Source organism: Pseudopipra pipra, chromosome 2, assembly GCF_036250125.1.
Source record: "Pseudopipra pipra isolate bDixPip1 chromosome 2, bDixPip1.hap1, whole genome shotgun sequence".
In the NCBI taxonomy this organism is placed as follows: Eukaryota; Metazoa; Chordata; class Aves; order Passeriformes; family Pipridae; genus Pseudopipra; species Pseudopipra pipra.
This window is the reverse complement of record NC_087550.1, coordinates 27,063,448-27,084,737: the sequence shown is the minus strand read 5'-3', so window position 1 is coordinate 27,084,737 and position 21,290 is coordinate 27,063,448. Positions and strand designations below refer to the sequence as shown.

General features: G+C 36.8%; 1 protein-coding gene across 2 annotated transcripts in view; it reads left to right on the top strand.

The window, feature by feature from the left end:
* Positions 1-21,290, top strand: part of SPAG17 (sperm associated antigen 17) — a 96,681-nt gene that overhangs the window by 16,213 nt on the left and 59,178 nt on the right. For both annotated transcript variants that reach the window (XM_064644539.1, XM_064644538.1), the window contains exons 4-9: positions 6,040-6,171; positions 9,155-9,314; positions 11,511-11,705; positions 17,696-17,871; positions 20,151-20,306; positions 20,926-21,007. In XM_064644539.1, coding sequence (XP_064500609.1) covers positions 6,040-6,171; positions 9,155-9,314; positions 11,511-11,705; positions 17,696-17,871; positions 20,151-20,306; positions 20,926-21,007 — 901 coding nt within the window. The remainder of the gene's footprint in view (positions 1-6,039; positions 6,172-9,154; positions 9,315-11,510; positions 11,706-17,695; positions 17,872-20,150; positions 20,307-20,925; positions 21,008-21,290) is intronic.

Genomic DNA, 21,290 nt, shown 5'->3' with positions numbered 1-21,290 from the left:
AAATTATATACCTTCCCTTTGGATTTATTTGTTCCATGAGATTGAGCTGTTGTTGCTCGAACCAATCAGTCCTATAGGCTGTAGTTGTTTGCAATCATTTTCTAATGTATCTCCAGTTCAGTATTCCTTTCCAGGACCAATGTGCCATGTTAAGAAGTACAGGATTTCTAAATGCTAAAACTGGGGGGGGGGAAAGGCTTGAGCTCTGGCAGGAAAACAGTTCCTTCTAATTTTCCATTTCCTAAAATCTGAGAGGTCAGGTTCTATTATTTACATGAGACAATTGACATGTTAATAATTTAATTTCAAAATAGTGACTCTTAATTCTAGGATTCTAGAAACATGCATTATTATTTTACTACTGTTAGATGTAATTATTTGGCTTGAGGACATTCATAAAACTCAAATTGTTGGTGATTTATTTTCTAGGAGAGAAAATTGATACCTTTTGCAATTCATCTACCTATTTAAAACTTACTTTAGAATATTGGTGAGATCTTGGTTTTGCTTCCTAGTTTACAAGATTTCCTGCATACGTGCAGCTTGGTATAAGATTTTCTGCTTTTCCTATGCAGATTTTTTTGAAATGTCTCTGTAACTAGAGCAAACAGCATTTATGTCTGTAAGAATGTCGTCCCTGAAGTGGTAGAGGAATCCTCTGAAGGAGCCAAAGGAAATGCTGTCCGCTGTTTTGTTGCCTTCAGAGTTTTCAGATGACTGTAATTGGTTCATTAAGGACAATAGAGAGTATGAAATATTTTTCAAGCAGAGCAATTAATCCCAGAATCTTTTGTCACCAAATAAAAAACAAGCAAACAAACAAACAAAAAAGAAATGAAAAAAAAACCCCAAAGCCCTCTTGCAAAGCTAGACCAAGGTGTAAAGATCCTGCCTAGTTTGTGGTGCCAAGCCCACAAGGCCATTGGGACTTGCTGACCTGAGAGTTCTGAGGTTCCAAGAGGCTTAGAAAGCTCTGACAAGATGTAGCTGGATGAGTCCTGCCAGCACAAGGGTTAATGAGGTAACTTTGCTTCCTAAATCTTTTTGTTCTGCCTCTGCTTGGGTTCTCTTCCTAGCCAGATGCAATGTTAGAGAAGCATGACTAAATCCTTTAGCTTTGTAGTGTTCATTGTGTGGATTCAGTTGGCTGAAATTACTGGAGACAATTTACTTCTCAGAAGCATAAAATATTCTACTCTATAATGGAAAGATTTGCTGGGCAGATTCATACCACTGAAATGTAAACATTTCAGTATTTGATCATAGCAATGTATCTTTCCATCTGAGCAGATCACATCTGTCTGATGACAGCAGACAGGCCTGTTTTCTCTTTTTAAAAATGTCTAGGTTCTGTAGGAGTTCTTCAGAAATCACTTAAATGCCATTTCAACTATTGCCACTCAATCAGAGTGTTAAAAGAACCGAGATATCTGAAGGTTGCATGAGAAAACCTTCCCTATGCATAAAACTCCTCCTTCCTGAAATAGCAGTGCTAATGCCTGATCTTTCAAATCACTGGATATTTGTATTGTATCTTTACTTCCCTTAAAGTAGTTTGGTTTTTTGGTAGCAGTTAGTGGTCAGGAAGGTGACACCATGGTAGGTAGGTGTCATATCATAGATGATGAAAGCTCCTGTAATAAAGACAAGGTGAAAAGTCATCTGAATTTTTATGTAATGTATTTTCTCATTTTTACTTAAATTAGGTTATTTCACCATTTATATCTCCCTTAAAACATTATTTAGGTACTAACACAGAAACATAAGCAGCACTGAGTAACACTCAGAAACAGAACACTGTACACATATGTGAAGAAGTTCTCATTCTGCACTGCTGAGCTTAAAACAGTTAAGATACCCCCTCAGGTTGCACATTTTCTGTAGAGAGAGGTTTAAAGAACAGACCTTCTTACAATGGATATTTCTAATAGGTTTCTGCTAACCAGATCAAGCTGTGTTGTGTTTTGGCAAAAAACAGACTCGCTCATACGAATGACAAGTTATTTTTCGAGAGTACAAGCAGCCATTGCTGCTGCTCTGAGAATTATTCTCACAATAGAAAGAAAGATATTTAGTACATGAACAGCATTCATATTTGCTCAGTATTGCTTAATTTTAGTGGGTTTATTGGAAAAGGACTCTGAGGGGTAGAAGGAGTCATCAAATCCACTTTAATTTTTTTCATTCTCTAGAGTACATATTGATATAATCTTCATTGAGTAACAAAGATTATTCAACTGGCTTAGCTAAAGTTTTACAGTCTGTTCAGATATGCAATTGATTTACTGATTTATGTGAGTCCTTAAGCTCTGTGTGAATTGAGAGTCATTAATTCACCAGTGAAGGATGACGACTAAGCAAGTGACCTTTTGACATCATAGGTGGGAAGAGCTTCTGAGGGATAAAATGAAATTAGGTGAGTGGTCTGATAGTAGAAACTGATTTGGCTTTCAACACGCTGTAGGTGTGATCTGAAAAAAAGTTGTTTCAGTTAGCTCAGATCCTTCCTTGTATTCTTTCAGAATGATTGATTGTAGTATGCTATAGTCAATGAAACGACATCAGCAGATTGAGAAATATTTAGTAGTATGTGTAAAGAAATCTTCTTTGAACAAAAAATTTATTGATATGACACATGCAGCTTTTTTTTTTCCCGAGTTCATCTTGAAAGTTGCTTATGAAGGATTCATGTTACTTATGGCAGATTGTAATACGTGAAGATAGCTTTTTTCCCCCGTTTTTATTACTTTGTTCAGGAAAGTACATCTGAACAGTAATTAACAACTTGGTTGTGTAATCCATATAGCCTCTTGACAGATGACTATCTTGCTTCAAATTTACTTAAACTGTGTCAGCTGCTAAGGATTTTACCTACTGAGGAGTTCTTCTAGGAACTATTGTATTTCTTTGGGAATAGATATATGTGATAGTCTGAATATCACACAGGTTCGAGAACCAGAGGGAAGACAGGGCTTTAGAAAGCTCACCCTGGATGTGGGTAAGCTACACTATGAAGTTGGCTGACCACTGTCCATAGCAAGCAGTGGTACTGCTTCCAGGTAGTAGTAAAGCTGTGAAAGTTAATAATGTAATTTATCCTTTTGAAAGATTTTCCGATTATGATTTAGCAGCCACAATGGTTCTGTATATTGAAAAAGAGGTATTTCAAAGAAAGATAACATAAGGACTCTGGCTTTAAATGTTTCCCTAACTTGTAAGACCTATCTCCTCTCTCAATGGCGCTGACATCTGCCAGTAGTATAGTGTTACTTACAAGCACTCATGTGGTGTTTGAGTGGCTTGAAATACATGCCCTTTGCACCAGGCAGCTAAATCTCTGCGTGGTTCATACTGCCACCATACGAGATCAAATACTGCATCACTGAAGCCTTTCTGCACTTCACCAATGTGACCCGTGCTGTGTGAGGAATGCTGAGTTTCCTCTTCCTTTAAAGGAAAAGAGGCCCTACCTAACTAAGTTTGTCCATCCAAGTTTCCATGGTTTCTCACGTAAGAAAAACGTCATCACTGGTGGGATGAAGTATAGCCAATCTGTAATGAATCCACTTCATAGTATCCAAAAAACTTCTTTCTGTATTCCTACCAAATCTTTGTCCTCAGCTTTTTTTTTTAATTAAGGCTCTATAGATTCTTAACATTTATGTCAGGTGCCTGCATAACTCAGAGGACCATAGATGAAGTAAATATGGATGTGTAATAAATTTAATTTCTTTTATCTGCCATGCATGGATCGATCTATGTTCTGTCTTTTGCAGTAATGAAGGATTGTTTTTGATTTCCATATCTAAAAGCAGATTTTACATTTCTGTATGAAAAACTATTTGCTTTCTTTGTATTGCCAAATGTATTGTGCTGATTTTTTCTTTGTCTTCTTTGTCTGACCTCTCTCCACAATCGTGGGATGTACTTCTGTTAAATAGTTTGGTTTATACTTCTCTACCAGCTCACGTAAGAAAATTCGTCCTTCTTACCCCCTCAGGAGTTGTCCAGCTCACTGCAGGGCTTGGTCAAGTCTCTTCTGCATTCTCTAACTACAAAATAGGAATAATCATGATGCATTGCTTTTGACTGGTAAAATGCTTTGAGCTTCTCATGAAGAATGTATTTTAAGAATCTAAGCGCTTTTTTCTTCCATGAACAGTAAATCAGCAACTGCCATCGAGATGGGTTACTATATATACACTTTCAAGAATCCTTCCAGAATCCCTCCATTTCCCCTCTATTGTTTCAAGAAATGTGCAACTCATCTACATTAGCCATTGAGAAGCATCACTTTCCATAGGCTGTTAACATCAATTCTGCAGAAAAAAAACCCTATATGAGAATTTTTCTCTCTGAAGGAAATTGCTATGATATTTCCTCAAAGTGTCTTTCTTTCAGAGCACAGATTTGTGTGGCTAGCTCTGAGTGACTATTTTTTTGTTGGAATGACTAGTAGTTTCTAGTGTGCCTACAGTCTGTGAGATTTTTAAAGTCTTGTTCTTAAGAAATCCTTGATTTTCTGCTGTGACTCTGAAGTCAGTGGGTATCTTTTCAGAAGCCTTCTATGGTTGACTTGTTGAGATAGTAGCTAGTAAGTAGTCTTACTTTGAATATGAAACAGTAGAGCAAAACTGATCTTAATCATGACGTATCTTCTTTTGTGTATGTTAAGGAGATAATCAGGTTTATTTGTGGTGGAGGGAAAGGATTGTTTTGGAAGGATTTTTAAATGTATATGTTTTGGTTTGTCTCCCTGTTACACGATTCAGGAAAAAAATCAGAATTTTAAGATATTTCTTTTTCTGTACTTTCATTTGTATAAAACAATAATTCAGTGTATAATAATCTGGATTCCATTTTGGCTTTGTTTTATTCAGAGAAGCATTTTTAGTGGCTACGTTTGCTTACCTAGGTTTTACTTGAGAAGTGAGAATTTCTAAACTAGGCAAGGAGCTATGAAAGCTCAAAGCTAATGGTGGTGTTTGCATTAGACAAGACACAGTTCAGTGACATGCAGTGTGCACCTTCATTGTCTGAATATTAGCAAGCAAAATTGACACCATATGTGCCCAACTGTAATTGCTCCAAGAGGGGAAAAGAGAAACATGTCAGAACATTTGAGTAACACCTAATTCAGCCCATGGTTATAAATAAAGCTGATGGTTGCTTAAAAACAAAAGTAGGAAAATATTATGGTTATATTATTCCTCAACAGCGCTTCCTACATAGGTGAACTTTATTACAGGGACAACACAAGTGAAAAGAAACATATAACAACTTTTTATGGTATTTTTATGTTATTTTATTTTTTTTGCAGTAAATAAAGTGGTTATGAGGCTCCAAGGAAAACGGCCCAGATGTTAGTGAGTTGTATGAAATTTAGTGGAAACAAGCTGTAAAAAACATAGTCATAAAACAGCCTGTCAATGCCACACATCTGGACAATGCAGCTGTATGTTCCCGCTGCTGTCATCACCCTAAGAAAATTCAATAGCCTTATTTCACCCCAATTAGGCTGCATACCAACAGAATCAGAATTACACAGGGAGGGGGTGTGTTTTTACCAAGACAGACCCTCTCAAATTCCCTTCAAGAAGTTTTTATCTTTCATTCAGAGCTAGTGCCTCAGACACTAGTCACTTTGTAAACAGTACTCCAAACTATTCCCCTTGATCTGCTGTTACGTGCTTTTTAATTTATTACTTTATAATAAGTAGTTGCTCAGTGTTGCTTCTTTGTTTAAAATCTAAAAAAATGTACATTTTCCTGTGAGAATTCTGTGTCTATTGATTTTTGCATAAATTGTGGAAGTATTTTCTATTCTAGTTTTATCTCATACTATAGCTGATAGGACTTCATTTGAGATCTTCAGAACCAAAGAATAGCTGTGCATCTTACTGATACATTGTTTTCCTGGAAGTGTGGCCGTTTTGACCCACACGTTGTACAATGTGTGTATTTCATTTCATCATTCAAAGTGTGTGTCAAATGGAGCAATAGTTTTGTTGTGGTTGGTTTTTTTTTTCCCCTCTGCAGGTAATAGAATTAGCCAAAGCCATTCTGGATGGGGGTGCAGAAATTCCTGTTACACTAACTGGAAAGCTGTTGAAATTTCAACTGCTTTGTCTCAAAGAGAAGGACCTTCAGAGAAGAGAAGCTGAAAAGAAGGTACATCAGAATGCCTTAGGGGAGGATGCTTAATTAAGTTTTTGAAGACACTTCTAGTGTTGCTTCCATAAATTCAGCTTTCTTCTCATGTTTGACTTCATAGAACTGTAATTGAAGAGAAATGTGACTAGAAATATCTTTTTAAGATAATTAGATTTTGTGGATGAAGCTGTCAATTACTCAAATGCTAGTGAGAAAGTGAAAAAAAAAGAGAAAATAAAAAATACTGTGCAAGAACTCTTTGCTAGAGTGAGAGCTAATAATGGCTTAGCTGAGTCTGAGGTCCAATAGAAAATAGAGCTACAAACTGGCTTCATCTGAATATGTCTCCTGAAGTAAAGGTAGGAGAGGTTGTTACTTGAGAAGTATCTAGGATAGAAGCACTATGAAGAAGTTATTGTTAAGAATCTCCTCTCTGAAGGGAATTTGGAGAAGTTATCTCTTCCCTCCTCTGGCACTAAGGCAGAATAATATTTTCATAAACTATTCCTGGCATATATTTGTTGAACCTTTTCTTAAAACTTTCCACTGCTGTGCTTTTGCTTTTCAGTAATTACTGCTGAACTATGTCTGCAAGGGACTTGTTTGGAAAAGGTTTTTGGTCTTATCAGCCATAGTCTTGTTTAAACCTTTTACTGCTTCACTTCTCGCTGGGTATGGGGGCAACAGTTCTTACCCTGCATTCTGTGGAAATCTATTACATATTTAACTAAACAAACTCAAATATATGTCGTGGTTTCTAGTTTTTGATTATGCATGTTCCTCTCCTTTGAACTCTCTCATAATAGTACGTATTTTGAAATCTGCTTCTCAGAACTGAGTACCACATTTTCCAGTGTTCCCAAAACTTGCTTCCATATGTCCTCCAAGATCATCACTAGCTCCAAGATTGCCTCAGTCAAATTGCTTATGTGTTCTAGGAGGAATTTCACCAAGCTTGCACAGAATCACAGATCAGACCTCTAGTTGCTTTTTAATATCTTTTAAAGTTGTCAGTGGTACCTTTCAACAACTTACTGAACAGTTGGTTTTGATACAGTCCTTTTTGAGCAAACATTCATGCAACTGAACACCATTATCAGAGAGCTGTATAATTGCTGCAGTAAGTTTACCCTGTTAATTATCAAGAACTATAGTGTAAAGTGAGATGACATGGAGACCTGAGCAGTCTGTGCATGTAAAAGACGCAAGAAGAAAGCAGTTTAATGGATTTTGTATACTTGAAAAGTCTGAAAATTTTTTTATCAACAATTCTATTTGTGGGAATAGTTGGTGGATGAAGTATAGCACACAACCACAAGAACATTAAATGCTAGATGATTAAATGAGAATTGTGTCCTGTTCCCACAGAAGACTATTGATTAGGAAATGGTAACATAAGACACATAAATATATTAATAGTATGAGAAGATAGTGTCTTTTCAATCTGAAGAGGAATTGAGAGGCTGAAGCTATAGAGCAGATTATTTATAGTGAATCAAGAAAAAATGGCTTTTCTCTTCGATACTAGTCAATTCTGATAAATAAACTTTAAAACGAAAATTTTAAGTTTAAAGATTGGGCACTTCAATATTAAAATGGAGTCTTTAGCTTTGATTTGGCAAGATTAGTCTTGTAACTCTAATTTTATTTCCCTGGTCAAGTGATATTCTTGGTTAGAATCTTGGCAAGTCCAGAAATGTCTCTGCTTATTTGAGGATGATTTAAAATTATGCAGATGCAATAGATGAAGTTGATTATGGCCTGATGATCATATCTTCTGTTTGGTGTGTTCATCAGCTTAGAGTTCAAAGAAGTACTATCAAAATTTTTTTGTTTGAAATGTCCGAAGTGGAACAAATTTGAAGGAAAATAATGAAAGCCTCCAAATCCTTCACTTCACAGTGCAAATAGTTTCAAGAATCTGTCGAAGGCATTTGTAAATTTTACAGAAAGGGAATGCATGAAGGAAGGGAAAAGCAGGAAAATATTTTCTACTTTGATTTTGAATTTGAAGTAAATACAAATTCCACAGCTTGAAAGTGTGCTTTTCATCTGGATCTAGGGAAAGCAACTGTGTAAACTGCCCTTTCTCATTTGCATGAAAGGCTTTTCTCATTGCTTTAATAGCCACTAAAGTGACACCAGCAGGATTGTAACTGTAAGTTAAGTTAATACATTTTTATTTTATTTAATTTAGCTTTATAATTCTGAAATGTCATTTTTGCATAGCTGGACGTAGTACTTCTGCGGGGTAAAAATAAAGTGGAGGCTTTCTTGCTCTACAATATCTCACTTTACCTTAATATGTTTTGGATTAAATTAATTTTAGACTGACTCTGGACTTTATGGATTTATAGTGTGAGGCTCAGGGATACTTACAAAATCTTTTTTTTCATCCTCTACTCTTAAATTACCAAGCAGAGCTTAATGTAGATGTTTTTGTTTGAAAATAATGAGAATGGCTGAATAATATCCTGTGTGAAATGAGCACAAGACTCTTGGTTCTAGTTCATAGTAGACAGATATTTACATCAAATAAAAATAGTGCTGGTACCATTTTACACCATACTCAAGAGTGGTAACAGATATGTTAAAGACTTAACAGATACTGAATTTTTGCCTTATTTCCCTTAAGTCCAAGGAAGGGTTCTGGCTGGTGCAAGTGCTGTATTGGCAGTAACTAAAGCACAGTGATTCTTTACTCATCTTTTTACCCGTATGCATTTTGTTAGTTTGGCAGGTATAATGTCTGACTAGCTCTTGCAGTTCCTTTTTAATGTGAAATCTTAGTACTATGATTGAGTAAGAATATAATAAACTAAATGTTGTGTTTGAGCAGCATAAAGCAGGATGTTCAAGACAGCTTCACCACGTCAACATTATAGTGGCTGAGGGGGAAAAGTATTACGATAAAAAAATTGAATCACTGAAGTTTTACAACAGTCTGACCTTTGTTCTGCGCAAAGGCTACAATGACAACTTTGTTTATTCATCTTGTCAGGCAGAACAGCAACAAAAAGAAAAAGAAAAAGCTAAACCTCCTGACAAAGCAGCTGAAAAAGAAAGTAAAGGAAAAAAGTCAGCAGCCCCAGCCCCTGCTAAAAAGGACACCAAATTGAAACAACGACATGGAGAAGTGGAAGAGAAAGACCAATACATTGGTATGTAAAAAATGTAGATGAACTTATTAGAAGTCTTGCAACCTAGCTTTGGAGTACTTTGTTTTGTCCATGTTTAAAACTCAAGATCTATTTGCCAATATCAAAACATTGCTGCTTCATATTTGAAGAGGGCACTGTGTTTGCTCAGTGTTAGGATAGATTGTGCAATCCAAGAAATAAAACTTAGATAAGATACATATAACATGTCAATATCAAAATGTTTTAGCATATATAACACACAAAGAAAGTAGCTAAACAAATCCTACAGAAAACCTTTCTTGGAGAAAGATTTTAGAATAAGTATATGTAGCAGTATCCAGAGGTGGCTTTCTCCTTGTATTATAAAATATTATAACTGACAGAGTTAAAAACCCTGTCAATGAAGAAATTTTTTGTAATATCCAGTCTAAACCTACCCTCTTTATATTTGTTTTAATATAGCTGTATCAAGAAAAAGAAAAAAAAAACAACCGTGCCTTGAACTCAAAGACAGTCTGTATCTGGTAGTTTTGGTAGCTAACAGTCATTTTATCATTCATTCCTAATACATTATCACCTTTTTTAAATTAAATATTTCTGCTTTTGAGTGGTCTAGTAGTCTAGAGTTTACTTGCATTGATGTCTTTCCTCTTTTGAGTATGGACTAGTCACTGATAACAAGAACTGACTGATTATTATCCAGTTGTCATGATTATTAGCTTAATCATAATTATAATTTTTGAATGGCATGCAGTCTTCAGCATGTATGCATTGGAATTTTTGTATCTATGTAAGTGACGGGGCAGACATCTGGGTTTTTGTTAGAAATTATAAATATTCAGTAATTGTATGTGCTCATGCCTTTTCTTCCTGCAGTAACTGAGACATCAAATTACATACTTCAGTTTCAGTGCTAGCAGGTATATAATGGGCTAGTTTTCTTCTGGGTTTGATTTTTGCTTTATGCCATATATGTGCTGGACTGTGGTGGCTGCTTCCTCAGTCAGTCTTTCTCCAAATTTGTATGTTCTTTTATGTTTATCTAATGTTGCAACCAACAGAGAGCCTGCTGCTCCATGTGGTAGTGGCATTTGCACAGTCCTGGCTATAAACCTGAGTACAGGCAGATGTTAGTGCTAGGCTACCTTTTTTTCTCCCTTGGATGCATGAGTCCCATGAGCTGAGGAGTGGCTAAAGGACTTAGATATATTAGTAGGCATAAGAAAGAATCTTAATGCTAAAGAGAATATAAAACTGCATTTGGTTTCTAGTGCAGGATAGCCTGCACTAACTCTACGTGTTTCAGAATCAATGAAGAGATACAGGACCTTCAGCAGGCAGTTTCTAACGACTTAAAATAAATAATCATACTGGATGAATGAAATCTTCTGGTACTTATCTTAATACCTATATTTCTCTGTAGACCACAAAGGGAAACTATACAATAAACTTAGACTAGAGTCAAGCTTCTAGAGGGCTCATTTTTACTTATATAATGCTTAACCTTTTGCTTTGGTAGTGAAATGTTACTGTGCATAATTCTACATAACTAATAAGCCCAAACAGAGCAGGCACTCAATGAAACTTCTCATCTGCACTCTAAGATGAATTTAGATATGCCCTTGGCCAGCTAAAAGGACTAGTGTGAGCTAGTGTTACCAGTTGATGAGGATTTTGACAGGAAGCACACCTAGTAAACATGAACCTGTTGAGCAGGGAACAGTCAGCAGTGAGTCAGCTCACTGCAGCTAATCTGCAGCTAATCCTTTGAAATTATTTTGACTCATGTAATTGCTCGTTTAAGACACAGTAACTTAGTCTGTGTGTGCCAGTTTTATACAGGATGAAATAGGATAGCTTAAACTACCATTAGAGCATGTGAGTATGTCCTGACACTAAACTCCTTAGAGAAAAGCGATTACAGAAATGCTGCTACGACATTCTGATTATAACCAGCTTCTCCAGTTTTTCTCCTGGTGCTTCTCCAAACAATTATTATTTCTGACTTGTATTCTTCCTGCTGTGTTCTACATGGTTTGGTGCAGAAGACTTCAGTCTAATGCACATAATGTTTTTGAACTTATATGTAATTTTCCCAATGAAGTTATAAAAGAACTGACCTTCATTTGCATTACTCTGTATAGTCAAGAAAAAAATTAATTTTGTTTAGCTGTTGAATGGCCTTGCTCTAATCTGGTTTTTTTGTATTTTGAACAGATGATGAACCAGATGATGGTGCCCATCATTACTTTATAATTTTGGATTTCCACAACCTTCAGCTGTTACCTGTAATGGCTGAGCTTGGAATTAACATTTCAAGTGTAATTCAAATTTCTTCTGAGAATTACAAGCCATTGCAGATACACTTGGAAGAAACTACACTTCAAAGAGAGCCTTTAATTTCATCTGAAGGTAATCTGGTCATAAAAAAAAATTGTATAGAAAGGAGTTTTATATCCAAGGAAAGACTGTTCGAGCTGTGTTTTTCTCCCTTTCTGTGCCTTGTGTTTGTGCATGCTAATGGTGAGCAGCTGTGTTTACAAGTGCCAAAATGATATTGCCTTTGATTGCTCACCAAACCAAATGGTTTGCCAGTGCAAAAACTGGACAGCAGAAAGAGGGACTGGCTAAGTAGGCAGTGTTTGCAGCCATAGTTTTCCCCAGCAGCCACCAAAGAACATTTTATCAAATGTGTGCTTCTCTGAATCATTAGGAAGGTACATTGCTAAGAAATCTTGGCTCATTTGGTAATTTCAAGGAAAGTACACAACTGGCTACTTTGGAACTGTGTCCCCAGCCACAGAAGAATATGCCACAGAATAACGCTCTAATTTTCCTCACCTGTCCCCAGGCTGTAACACCTCTCTTGAGCTGGAATCCTGGTAAACAGCCAGCCAAATATGTGTCACCAGTGATGTCCAACCATACTGAGCTGCAGTAACATAGCCTGTAGGTTAAGGGAAGTGGTTATTCCCTGTTACTCGGCTCTCATGAGAACAGAGTTTTGGGCTTTGCAGTACAAGAAAGATACTAGTAAACTCTACTGAGTCCACCAAACAGCCACCCTATGAGGAGTGGCTAAAGGACTTTGGAAGAAAAAAAAGTGGTTGTGATCATGAATGGCCTTTTAAAATTCCAGGCTCCAAAAACAGGGGAAAATCTGGAACAAGATTTTCCACCACAAGATGGTGGAAGGCGATCAGGTCAGGGATTATTTAAGCAAACTGGGCATATGTAAGTCCATGGGACCTGATGGGATGCACTCAGGCTTCCTGAGGATCTGGCTGTGATGTCACTGCAAGGCCACTGTCAATTACTTTTGAACAAATATGGCAGTTGGAAAAGGTGCCTGAGGACTGAAGGAAAGCAAGTGTCACTCCCATCTTCAAAAATGGTAGGAAGGAGGACTCAGGAATCTAAAGGCCACTCAGACTCTTCTCAGTATCTGGGAAGATGATGGAACAGCTAAGCCTGGAAACAATTTCCAGGCACTTGAAGGACAAGAAGTTGGTCAGTTGGCATGGATTTACTAATGGAAATCATTCTTAACCAACCTGATAACCTTCTATGGCAATATGACTGTCTTGATAGATGAGGAGAGAGCAGTGAATATTGTCTGTCCTGACTTCAGTAAGACCTTTGGCACTGTCTCCTTAGAAAGAAGCTGGATAAGCAAACACTGAATTGGACTGAAAACTGGCTGAATGTCCTGGCCCAGAGGGTATCAGAGGGGATCGGTGGTATGAGTCCTGCTCAACATCTTCATTAATGATCAGAAAAATTCCCTCAGCAAGTATTCTCATGATACAAAACTGGGAAGGAGTGGCTGAAACAGCATGGGGATGTACTGTTGTTCAGAGGGACTGTGACAGGATGAAAAAATGGGCTGGCATAAAATTCAACAAGGGCAAAGTCCTGCACCTGGGAAGGAATAACTGCCTGCACCAGTTTGTGGTGGGGGCTGACTGGCTGGAAAGCAGCTCTGCAGAGAAGGACTCAGGGATGGTGGCACTAAGCTGAATGTGAGCCAGAACTGTGCCTTTCTAGCAAACAAGGAGAATGGTATCAGAGCTGCATCAGGTGAAGGGATTTGAACCTTCTTTTATACTCAGCACTGGTGAGTATAAAACCTGGAGTTCTGTGTCCAATTCTGGGTTCCTCAGTACAGGAGAGGTATGGAGCTACTGGAGAGAGTGCATCAAACAACCACAAGTATGTTCAAGGGACTGGAGCCTGGGAATGTTTACTCTGGAGAAGAAAGATGCCTGAAGGAAGTGTGCAAAGATAAGGAAGCCAGGCTCTTTTCCATGGTGGTCAGTGACAGGACAAGAGGCAATGGCAAAAACTAAACCACAGGAAGTTTTACCTGAGGATGAGGAAACACTTGTTTACTGTGAAGGTGACTGAATGCTGTCAGAGATTGCCCAGAGAGGTTGTGGAGTTTTCATTCTTGGAAGTACTCAGTAGCCATCTGGACATGGCCTGGAGAGTCTGCTCTAGTTGAACCTACTTGAGCAGAGGTGTTGTACCAGATGACCCCCACAGGTTCCTTTCAGTATAAATAATTCTGTAATTGGAATGGAAGACTCTGGCAAGATATAAGTGGGGGTGTGGAAGCTCAGGAGTTTACCCCAGAGGTAGTCAAGCATTGCAATGGGTTGCCTGTAGAGGTTGTGGGATCTCTGGAGGTTTTCAAGAATGAGCCTGTTGTCTGGGTTTCCTGTTGACCGTGTTTTGAGCAGGAGATTGAGGTCCCTTCTGACCTGAATTATTTTAAATCCAACTCTGAGTCTTGTGATAAGCAAGTGAAAAAACTGAGTTGGTAGCTCTAATTGTTCATACATGTGTTTTTCGACTACTGTGGTTCCAGTTATAACTGTGCATATTGACTTCCTCTGTGGTGCTGAAAAATTCTTTGTGATGGATTCTGACACTGTTGAGATGGCATAAACAGCCCAGTAAATAAGAGGAACTGCATCCTGCAAAGTATATTGGCCAGGAGAGGGGGTTATGAAGGTTGATTATGTTGGAAGGCTGAAGGCTGGGATGGTGTGACTCACTGCCATTCTGACCACTGATGAATACAAACCATTTACTTATGAGTGTTGTGAAGGGTGAAGTTGTCTGAGCGTGCTGTTCTTTCTATCCCTTTTGTGTTAACTAACTGACATATTCATACTGCCCCATGGCAAATGCTGCGTTTTAGATTGCGTGGGCAGTAAGGAATCTGTCCCCAAAGATGCCGAGGTGAGCTAACACAAGTTGTGTAGATGTAGCCTTTGAGACTTGGGTAATCACAGACCAATGGATGGACTCAGAAGTAATGCCATGTTTGACCTTGTTCTTTGAGTAATCTTATCTCTGGGAAGAGAATGAGAGGAAAATATAATTTGTAGCTTCTTACAGTTTTGTTAGAATTCGTAAAATGTAAGGGTAATGTCTTACTGGGTCTTGAAAGTGCAAAGAGCAAAAAGCATGGTTGCTTTATTTTCATTTGATTTACAACACCTGCTGGGAGTGAGAGGGCAGGGGCAAGTTTCCCCAAATATTTCCAAAGTTATTCTTTATCTTTAGAAAACATAGATAATTTGTAAATAAAATATTTTGAAGGGGGGAAATTGTGAATATAGATGACAGCATCTTGTGTAAGTAGTGTTACAGGTAGTAGTGCAAGTTTTTCTCATTACTAAGAAAAGATAGAGTGCATAGTAAGAAAACAGCTTGGCTAAACCATGCATTCTTTGTGGACCTCAGGCATAAGGAAGCATTTAAGAATTAGAAACAGTTCAGGTCAATAGGAATGAGAATATATGTTTATTATGAACCGATTGGCACAGAATTGGAAATGTTGAGACACAAAATGGAATGCAGGAGGTGTACCAAGGAAAATATCTGTCTGCTGCTCAACACAGAGAAAGAACTGTAAGGAGGTGGTCCTGAGAAGGCTGACAGTGGTTAATGTTTTGGGAGGGCTTTTTGTACCTCTTTCTGTCACGTGCGTTGTGGGAGGGCTAATCTGCTGTCACTGCAAATACCATTGCAGACAGGTGATGATTACAACTAACCACAATTAATGCTGATAGCAGAAAGATTCAACTTTAAATTGTGGAGTAATAGTTAAAATAACTGAGTGTAAGATAGAGAACTTTTCAGATCAGCTGATTCAGATTAACTCAAATTGTATTCTACTTAAAGAACTGCCTACCACTCTCATTTACAATTGAGAACTCATAAAGACCAAGTGAGAGTGGAAAAAGAGCTGTGAGGAAGAAGGGAAAGGAACACAGCCAAGGCACTGTAATCTGCTTAATTTCTGTTTCTGGAAAAATACTGGAAGAAATAATTTTTAACCACTTAAAAAAATGAGGAGATGAGTAACAGCTAGTGTATGCTGTTCAAGAACAAATCATGTCAGACAAGTTTAATTTCCTTATAAAATGAAGTGCTGACCTTCTGACACAGTAGTTGTGTGTGTTGTATATTTGGATTTAAATAAGGATCACATGGCCCACAGTGAGCAAGGTAGGTCTAGATGAAAGTAAATGTATAGTAGGTGCAGCATTATTCAAAATTCTTGGCCTCTGTAGAGTAACTGTTAAAAGTTTACTATCAAATAGTGGGATGCATGGAGTGGACTTAAGGGACTTGGTTCTGGGTCTGGGACCATTCGATATTGCCATGGGTATTGGAATAATGGGGTGTGATTCAAATGCAAAATATTCTTGACAGTATAGAAAATAATAATCTGGAAAAAACTGACTGTTCTGTTTAATATGGACAATATAGTATGCTTACACATGAATAATTAATTTACAAAGAAAGGCAAAGGAGCACATGGCTAGATTTGAAAGATAAGCTGTCATGCTAATGACACAAATGAACATAAGTCATCAATATCACTATGCCCCTAAAAACTGAATACCATCTCCAGGTTAAAAAGGAGAGTATGTTCTAAAAAATACCTGAAAAAATCTTACCACAGAAATCAATGATGAGGTAAGACTTTGTAAAAAATATGTGCTGATCAGAAAAATTCCAAACAATGGTAAACAAAAATTTTAAGGATCTGTAAATTTTTCCTATTGAGTTAAAAAATGAAATTGTTATCCTTAGGTTTGAGAAGGCTGAATGATATAGTGGAGGAATGATAAAAGTCTTCAAACTAGTAAAAGTCTAGGATAGAAAATTAAGAGTTTAAATTGCAATGGGGAAAATGCAGTGTAGGAGGAAGAAACTGTCCACAGGTGAGGTTAGTGAATTCCTGGAGAAGGCTGAGTAGAAATATTTTGAGGCTTTTAAGATTATATTAAAACAAACATAAGATTATATTAAGACATATAATTGTCTTATATTAAGACAAACATCTGTCAGCAGTGATACAGGTATAGTTCATCATGCCTTGGAGAAGACATTAGTTCAAGTATTTCATAGTTGAATGGTTTACAAAACAGACAGTGGTTCATCATTTCAATAATATATGAAGAAACTTTTAGAAGGAAAGCCATTAAGCTGTAAATGCAATTATGTTACACAGTTTCTATTATTCTTAGCATGAATACATGAGAATCGTGGATTAGGGACCACAGCTTTCATATTCGTTTCCTTCCCAGGTATTTTCATCCCCTAATGGCTTTCATTTTGTGAAGTTACCAAGGCAAGTACTGTTAGTACCCTTTCATATGCACAGGGCCACTGGAATTATACAAGTGAAGTATTTTGCCTTCATACTTAGGCTTTAGAAGGGCTAAAGTCCAAATGAAAGCAAGTCATTGCAGGTTTATTGTCCTTATTAAATTACACTATCAAAGTATGGTTGATCTTAGTTTCCAGAATGTGATTGTAAGGTTGGCATTAACAGAGAACTTTATTTTTCACTGTAGATAGTGCATCTTCAAAAATTGATCATTACCATGGAGCAAAAATGGAAACCATACAACTTCTAGGCTTGCTTCATAGTCATACTGTGACTAATCTTCTTTTGCCCCAATTTCCAAACCAATAAAATTGTGATTATAAGGCTTGCTTACCCTGTACTTAAGAACAGGTTCACCAAGATATGTGCTGGCAGCTTTGTAAAAGTGGAACCTGGAAGTTTTACATTTCCTAGGTTTTAAACATTCACTGCTGTTGTTTACTTTGAGGGGAGAGATGTAGGGGTGTAATTGGGGGGGCGGAGTTCCTTTTTTTTCTCTTTCTTCTTTTTTCTGAAAGAACTACCATATTTTACTGAGATTTTATTGTCCTGGAATTTTTTAATCCCAAAGTTGTGTGTCAGAGTTTTGCTGAGACTCTGAGGATGGGAGTATTTCAGCAGTACAGAAGACTAATATATGATTTGTGCTTTATGTAAAAGGGAGATGTACCATGATGATTTGTCTAATGCTTATAAATTTTGGTTGTAGAAACAGAAAAAATAAAGGAAGATGAAGCTAACAAAGACCTGGAAACATTTTGGAAATACCTGGAGCCAGTTCTGAACAGTGGAAAGCATGGATCAAGTCTCTATGATGTTGCCAGGCTCCATCACCTAGTTAAGGAAAGTGACTTTCCCACTGATTGGTCTGACAGCGAAATGCTGGTCAGTACATTCTCTTTTCACAATGCATGGCATGCTTTGGGTTTTGTAACATTTAAGAACAATTTGGAAATGCCAGGAGTTTTATCTCAGTGTTCTCTGAAACATAACCACCGTAGTTAGTATATTTGTAATCTTGAACAGAAATTATTTCCTATATATCCAACAAGATTATTCAGCATTTATTCACAAGGAGTCCTTTGAATAAAAGTACCTGATTTGGAGTTTCTTGATATTGTAGGCCCCATCAGAACAGTTTTAAAACAGTTTCCAAGGCATCCACTAGACATGCTTTAATTGTGGAAACATATAGGCTTGCTACTTATAATATTGCTTATCATTATACTCTTTGTATAATTTTAAAAGTGCAAAGGCTCCTTTGGGAAAGAAGTTTTTTATCTTCCCCATAATCACATGTTACAGCCTACTCATGAATATCCTGGAAGCACCTATATTATAGCTGAATTAAAGGAAAAATGATCTGTCACTCAAAGTGTTTCAACAGATTGTAGTTATAATTTCATGAGCTCTGAAGAAGTAGAAAAATGTGTAACTTTAAAAAAAATGGGTGGGGAGTATATAAGTTCTGAAATCATAGGTGAATGGAATAAGTCTGCTCTTGTGGGCTTGCTGGAGAGTCTCCAAGTCCAAGCTTGCTGTGTCTCTGAAATCCAAGATCTACAGAAGGAAAACTCAAGTTGTTAGACATTAATATAAAAATGATAGAGTATTGCATACAGCAAGTGGTCTACTCTCAGATTTGAGATCTTTAGAAAGGAAAATACTTTCAAAAATATTTTCTTTGTTCAAGAGCCACTAACGGTTAGACCTGGAAAACTTTGGACAAGTGTCTCAGTCTGTCCTGAGAAGAGGAGGGACCAAGCAAATTGAATCACAGGATTGAAATTACACTAAACCTTGCTTGTCTCCCATTGAGTAGCATCAGCTTTTGTTACTTGTGACTTTGAAAAAAATCTTGTTTTGTTTAAAAGATTGCGGATTCAAAACACTCCAATATTTTAATGAATTTTTTAATGTGCTCTAGTGATATCTTTTAAGTAATATATGAATGGAAAGGTTTTATACTAACCCCTTCTTCAGAAGAGTGTTTAATTGGGAAAACAAAGGTACAAGAATATTAATGAATATTCTACTTTCACAAATAGAATTTCTTTCCCAAGTATCTCCTCTGGTCTTTAAATGTTATGAAAACTGAGACAAGTATTCCATAACTGATCAGTGATTTGAGCTGCTTGTTTTCAAGTGCCATAAAGAGGCACAGAGTTGAAGAAAGCAGATGCTTAGTACTTCTTAAAGATCCATTATTGTACTTAGTGCCTTATGTAAGATGTGCTTCTTTACTATGTTTTATTTTAGGAAACTAAAATCGAGAGATCCAATGTTGTTAACCACCTCTTAGAAACAGAAAAGGACTGTTGACAGAAATTGTCTAAAAATTGTAATAATTTTATCCTTTCCATAATGTCTAGGATGTACAGGGGAAGAATACGTCTATTAAACCTGCTGAAACTTGAGTGTTTCATGTGGTCTCCAATAAGGTTTTGGTATTTGTACAAAAACATTTCACATTTAAAATAGCAGTTGCTATTATTCTTTTTATTCCTTCCAAGGTTTGGTGAAAACCACAGTACATGACCTCAAGAACCATGATTCTTTCCTTGTCAGACTTTTGCAGATACAGTGCTCTCCCTTTGGACATTTGGGCAGTATGCTGACATTGCTTCACTCACAAGTATGGATTCCAGAGTGCGGTCCTTGAGGCTTTCTTTGTTTTCAAAGAGCAACAGAAAGATAAAAAATATTACGAAATGACATTGATTACCTATTTGGGGTTTTATTTTTTGTCCTTCTAGGGCAGGGTTGCCTTGCAAATATGCTTCAGCTTGATCACTAGTAAAAACAGACACATATTATGTAAACCAAATACTTTAATTTTCCTCTCGTGTGCCTTCCCATCTGAAAAAGATGGCAGATGCAAGATAGCAGACCATGAACAGTTACTGTTAAGACAAGTTAGACTTTATAAAAACTAAAAGTTAGGCAATATACAGTCCATATTGTGGTTTGGCAGTGTTAAGGCAAATAAAAATGGGGAGGCTTTAGAATAATTTTACAAAGCATTCTGAGTTAGTGGAAGAAAAAAATCCTTTGAAAAATTTATAAACAGATGTAGAGCTGCTGGTTAAAGAGCTAATGACTCATGTCACTAATTACATGACACTGTTATATGCAAACTTCATCCGTTGTATTTTCTCTTGTAGCTTGCATTTGGTACTGTGCTGTTTGAACACATTGCTCGTTTGATGTATGATTGCCTGGACTGGAAAAGGCAGCATTGCAACTACTTGGAAAACACCAACTTTATTAATGTGCCCACGTTATCAGAGAGCAAATCACCACAACAATCTGTAACTGAGGCAAGGATCCTTCTCTTCTTGTAAAGAATAACTGCTTATAGGCAAGAATTGCCTGTCTTTAATTTTAAATCAAAAATTCACCTTGGACCATCGCTCTGAGTAATTTTCTGTGAATAAAATTTCGATTTTTGTCTTCAGCATTTAAAACCAAAAAAAAAGGAGAAAAAATAGTTGAGCATTGGGGAAATAGAAAAAGGAAAATTGGAAGGATCATACCAGTATAGTGCAAAAATTCCTTAAATAGCTCTGATCAATATGCCTGCACTATGTCTTGTTGCACATCTGTGAACTGTCAAAAAAACCCAGATTATTAGTTCTATGCAAGATCAGTTTCCTTATTTTGTTCATGGTAGGAAAAACTTAAGTGGGCAGAATTGGCTTATATAGGACATGTACTAGTAGCAGAGATGAAATGGACTTACTCCATCTGTAACAGTACTACTGATTTAAAACATTCATAAAACTACATTCTTACTGTCTTGTTCCATTTAAAAGTTTAGCATCTAGTCGAACATGAGTAACCAAATCTGAATGAAATTAATTTTCCCACCTATTTGTGCAATCCTTACTTGTTGTATTGTTTCTGATTTTTTTTGTGTCTATATTTTTGTTCATTTAGGTTGAACCAGCATCACACATGACACCTCCAAAGAAAAAAGGGAAAGCAGAAGAAGTTCTGCCAACAGAAATTTTGTCACAGGGTATGTTTAAAGGATTAAAGCACTCGTGTAGTTGTTCACTTTGTTGAACCATTCATTCAGCTGACAACACAAATCCTTGAAATTATTTGTGCAGTAAGCTGAAGATGTTGTGAGAATCGGTTCTTAGTGAATACATTGTGTAAATCTGAAAACTGCAGTGATGGTAACCAAGTTTTTTAGAAAATCCCCTTTTCTATGTTTCTGATCACAGTCAAATTTAAATTATCTACATTAATGAACATTGTTAGTCTCTTTTTAATAAAAATTGTCTGAAGTTTCATAG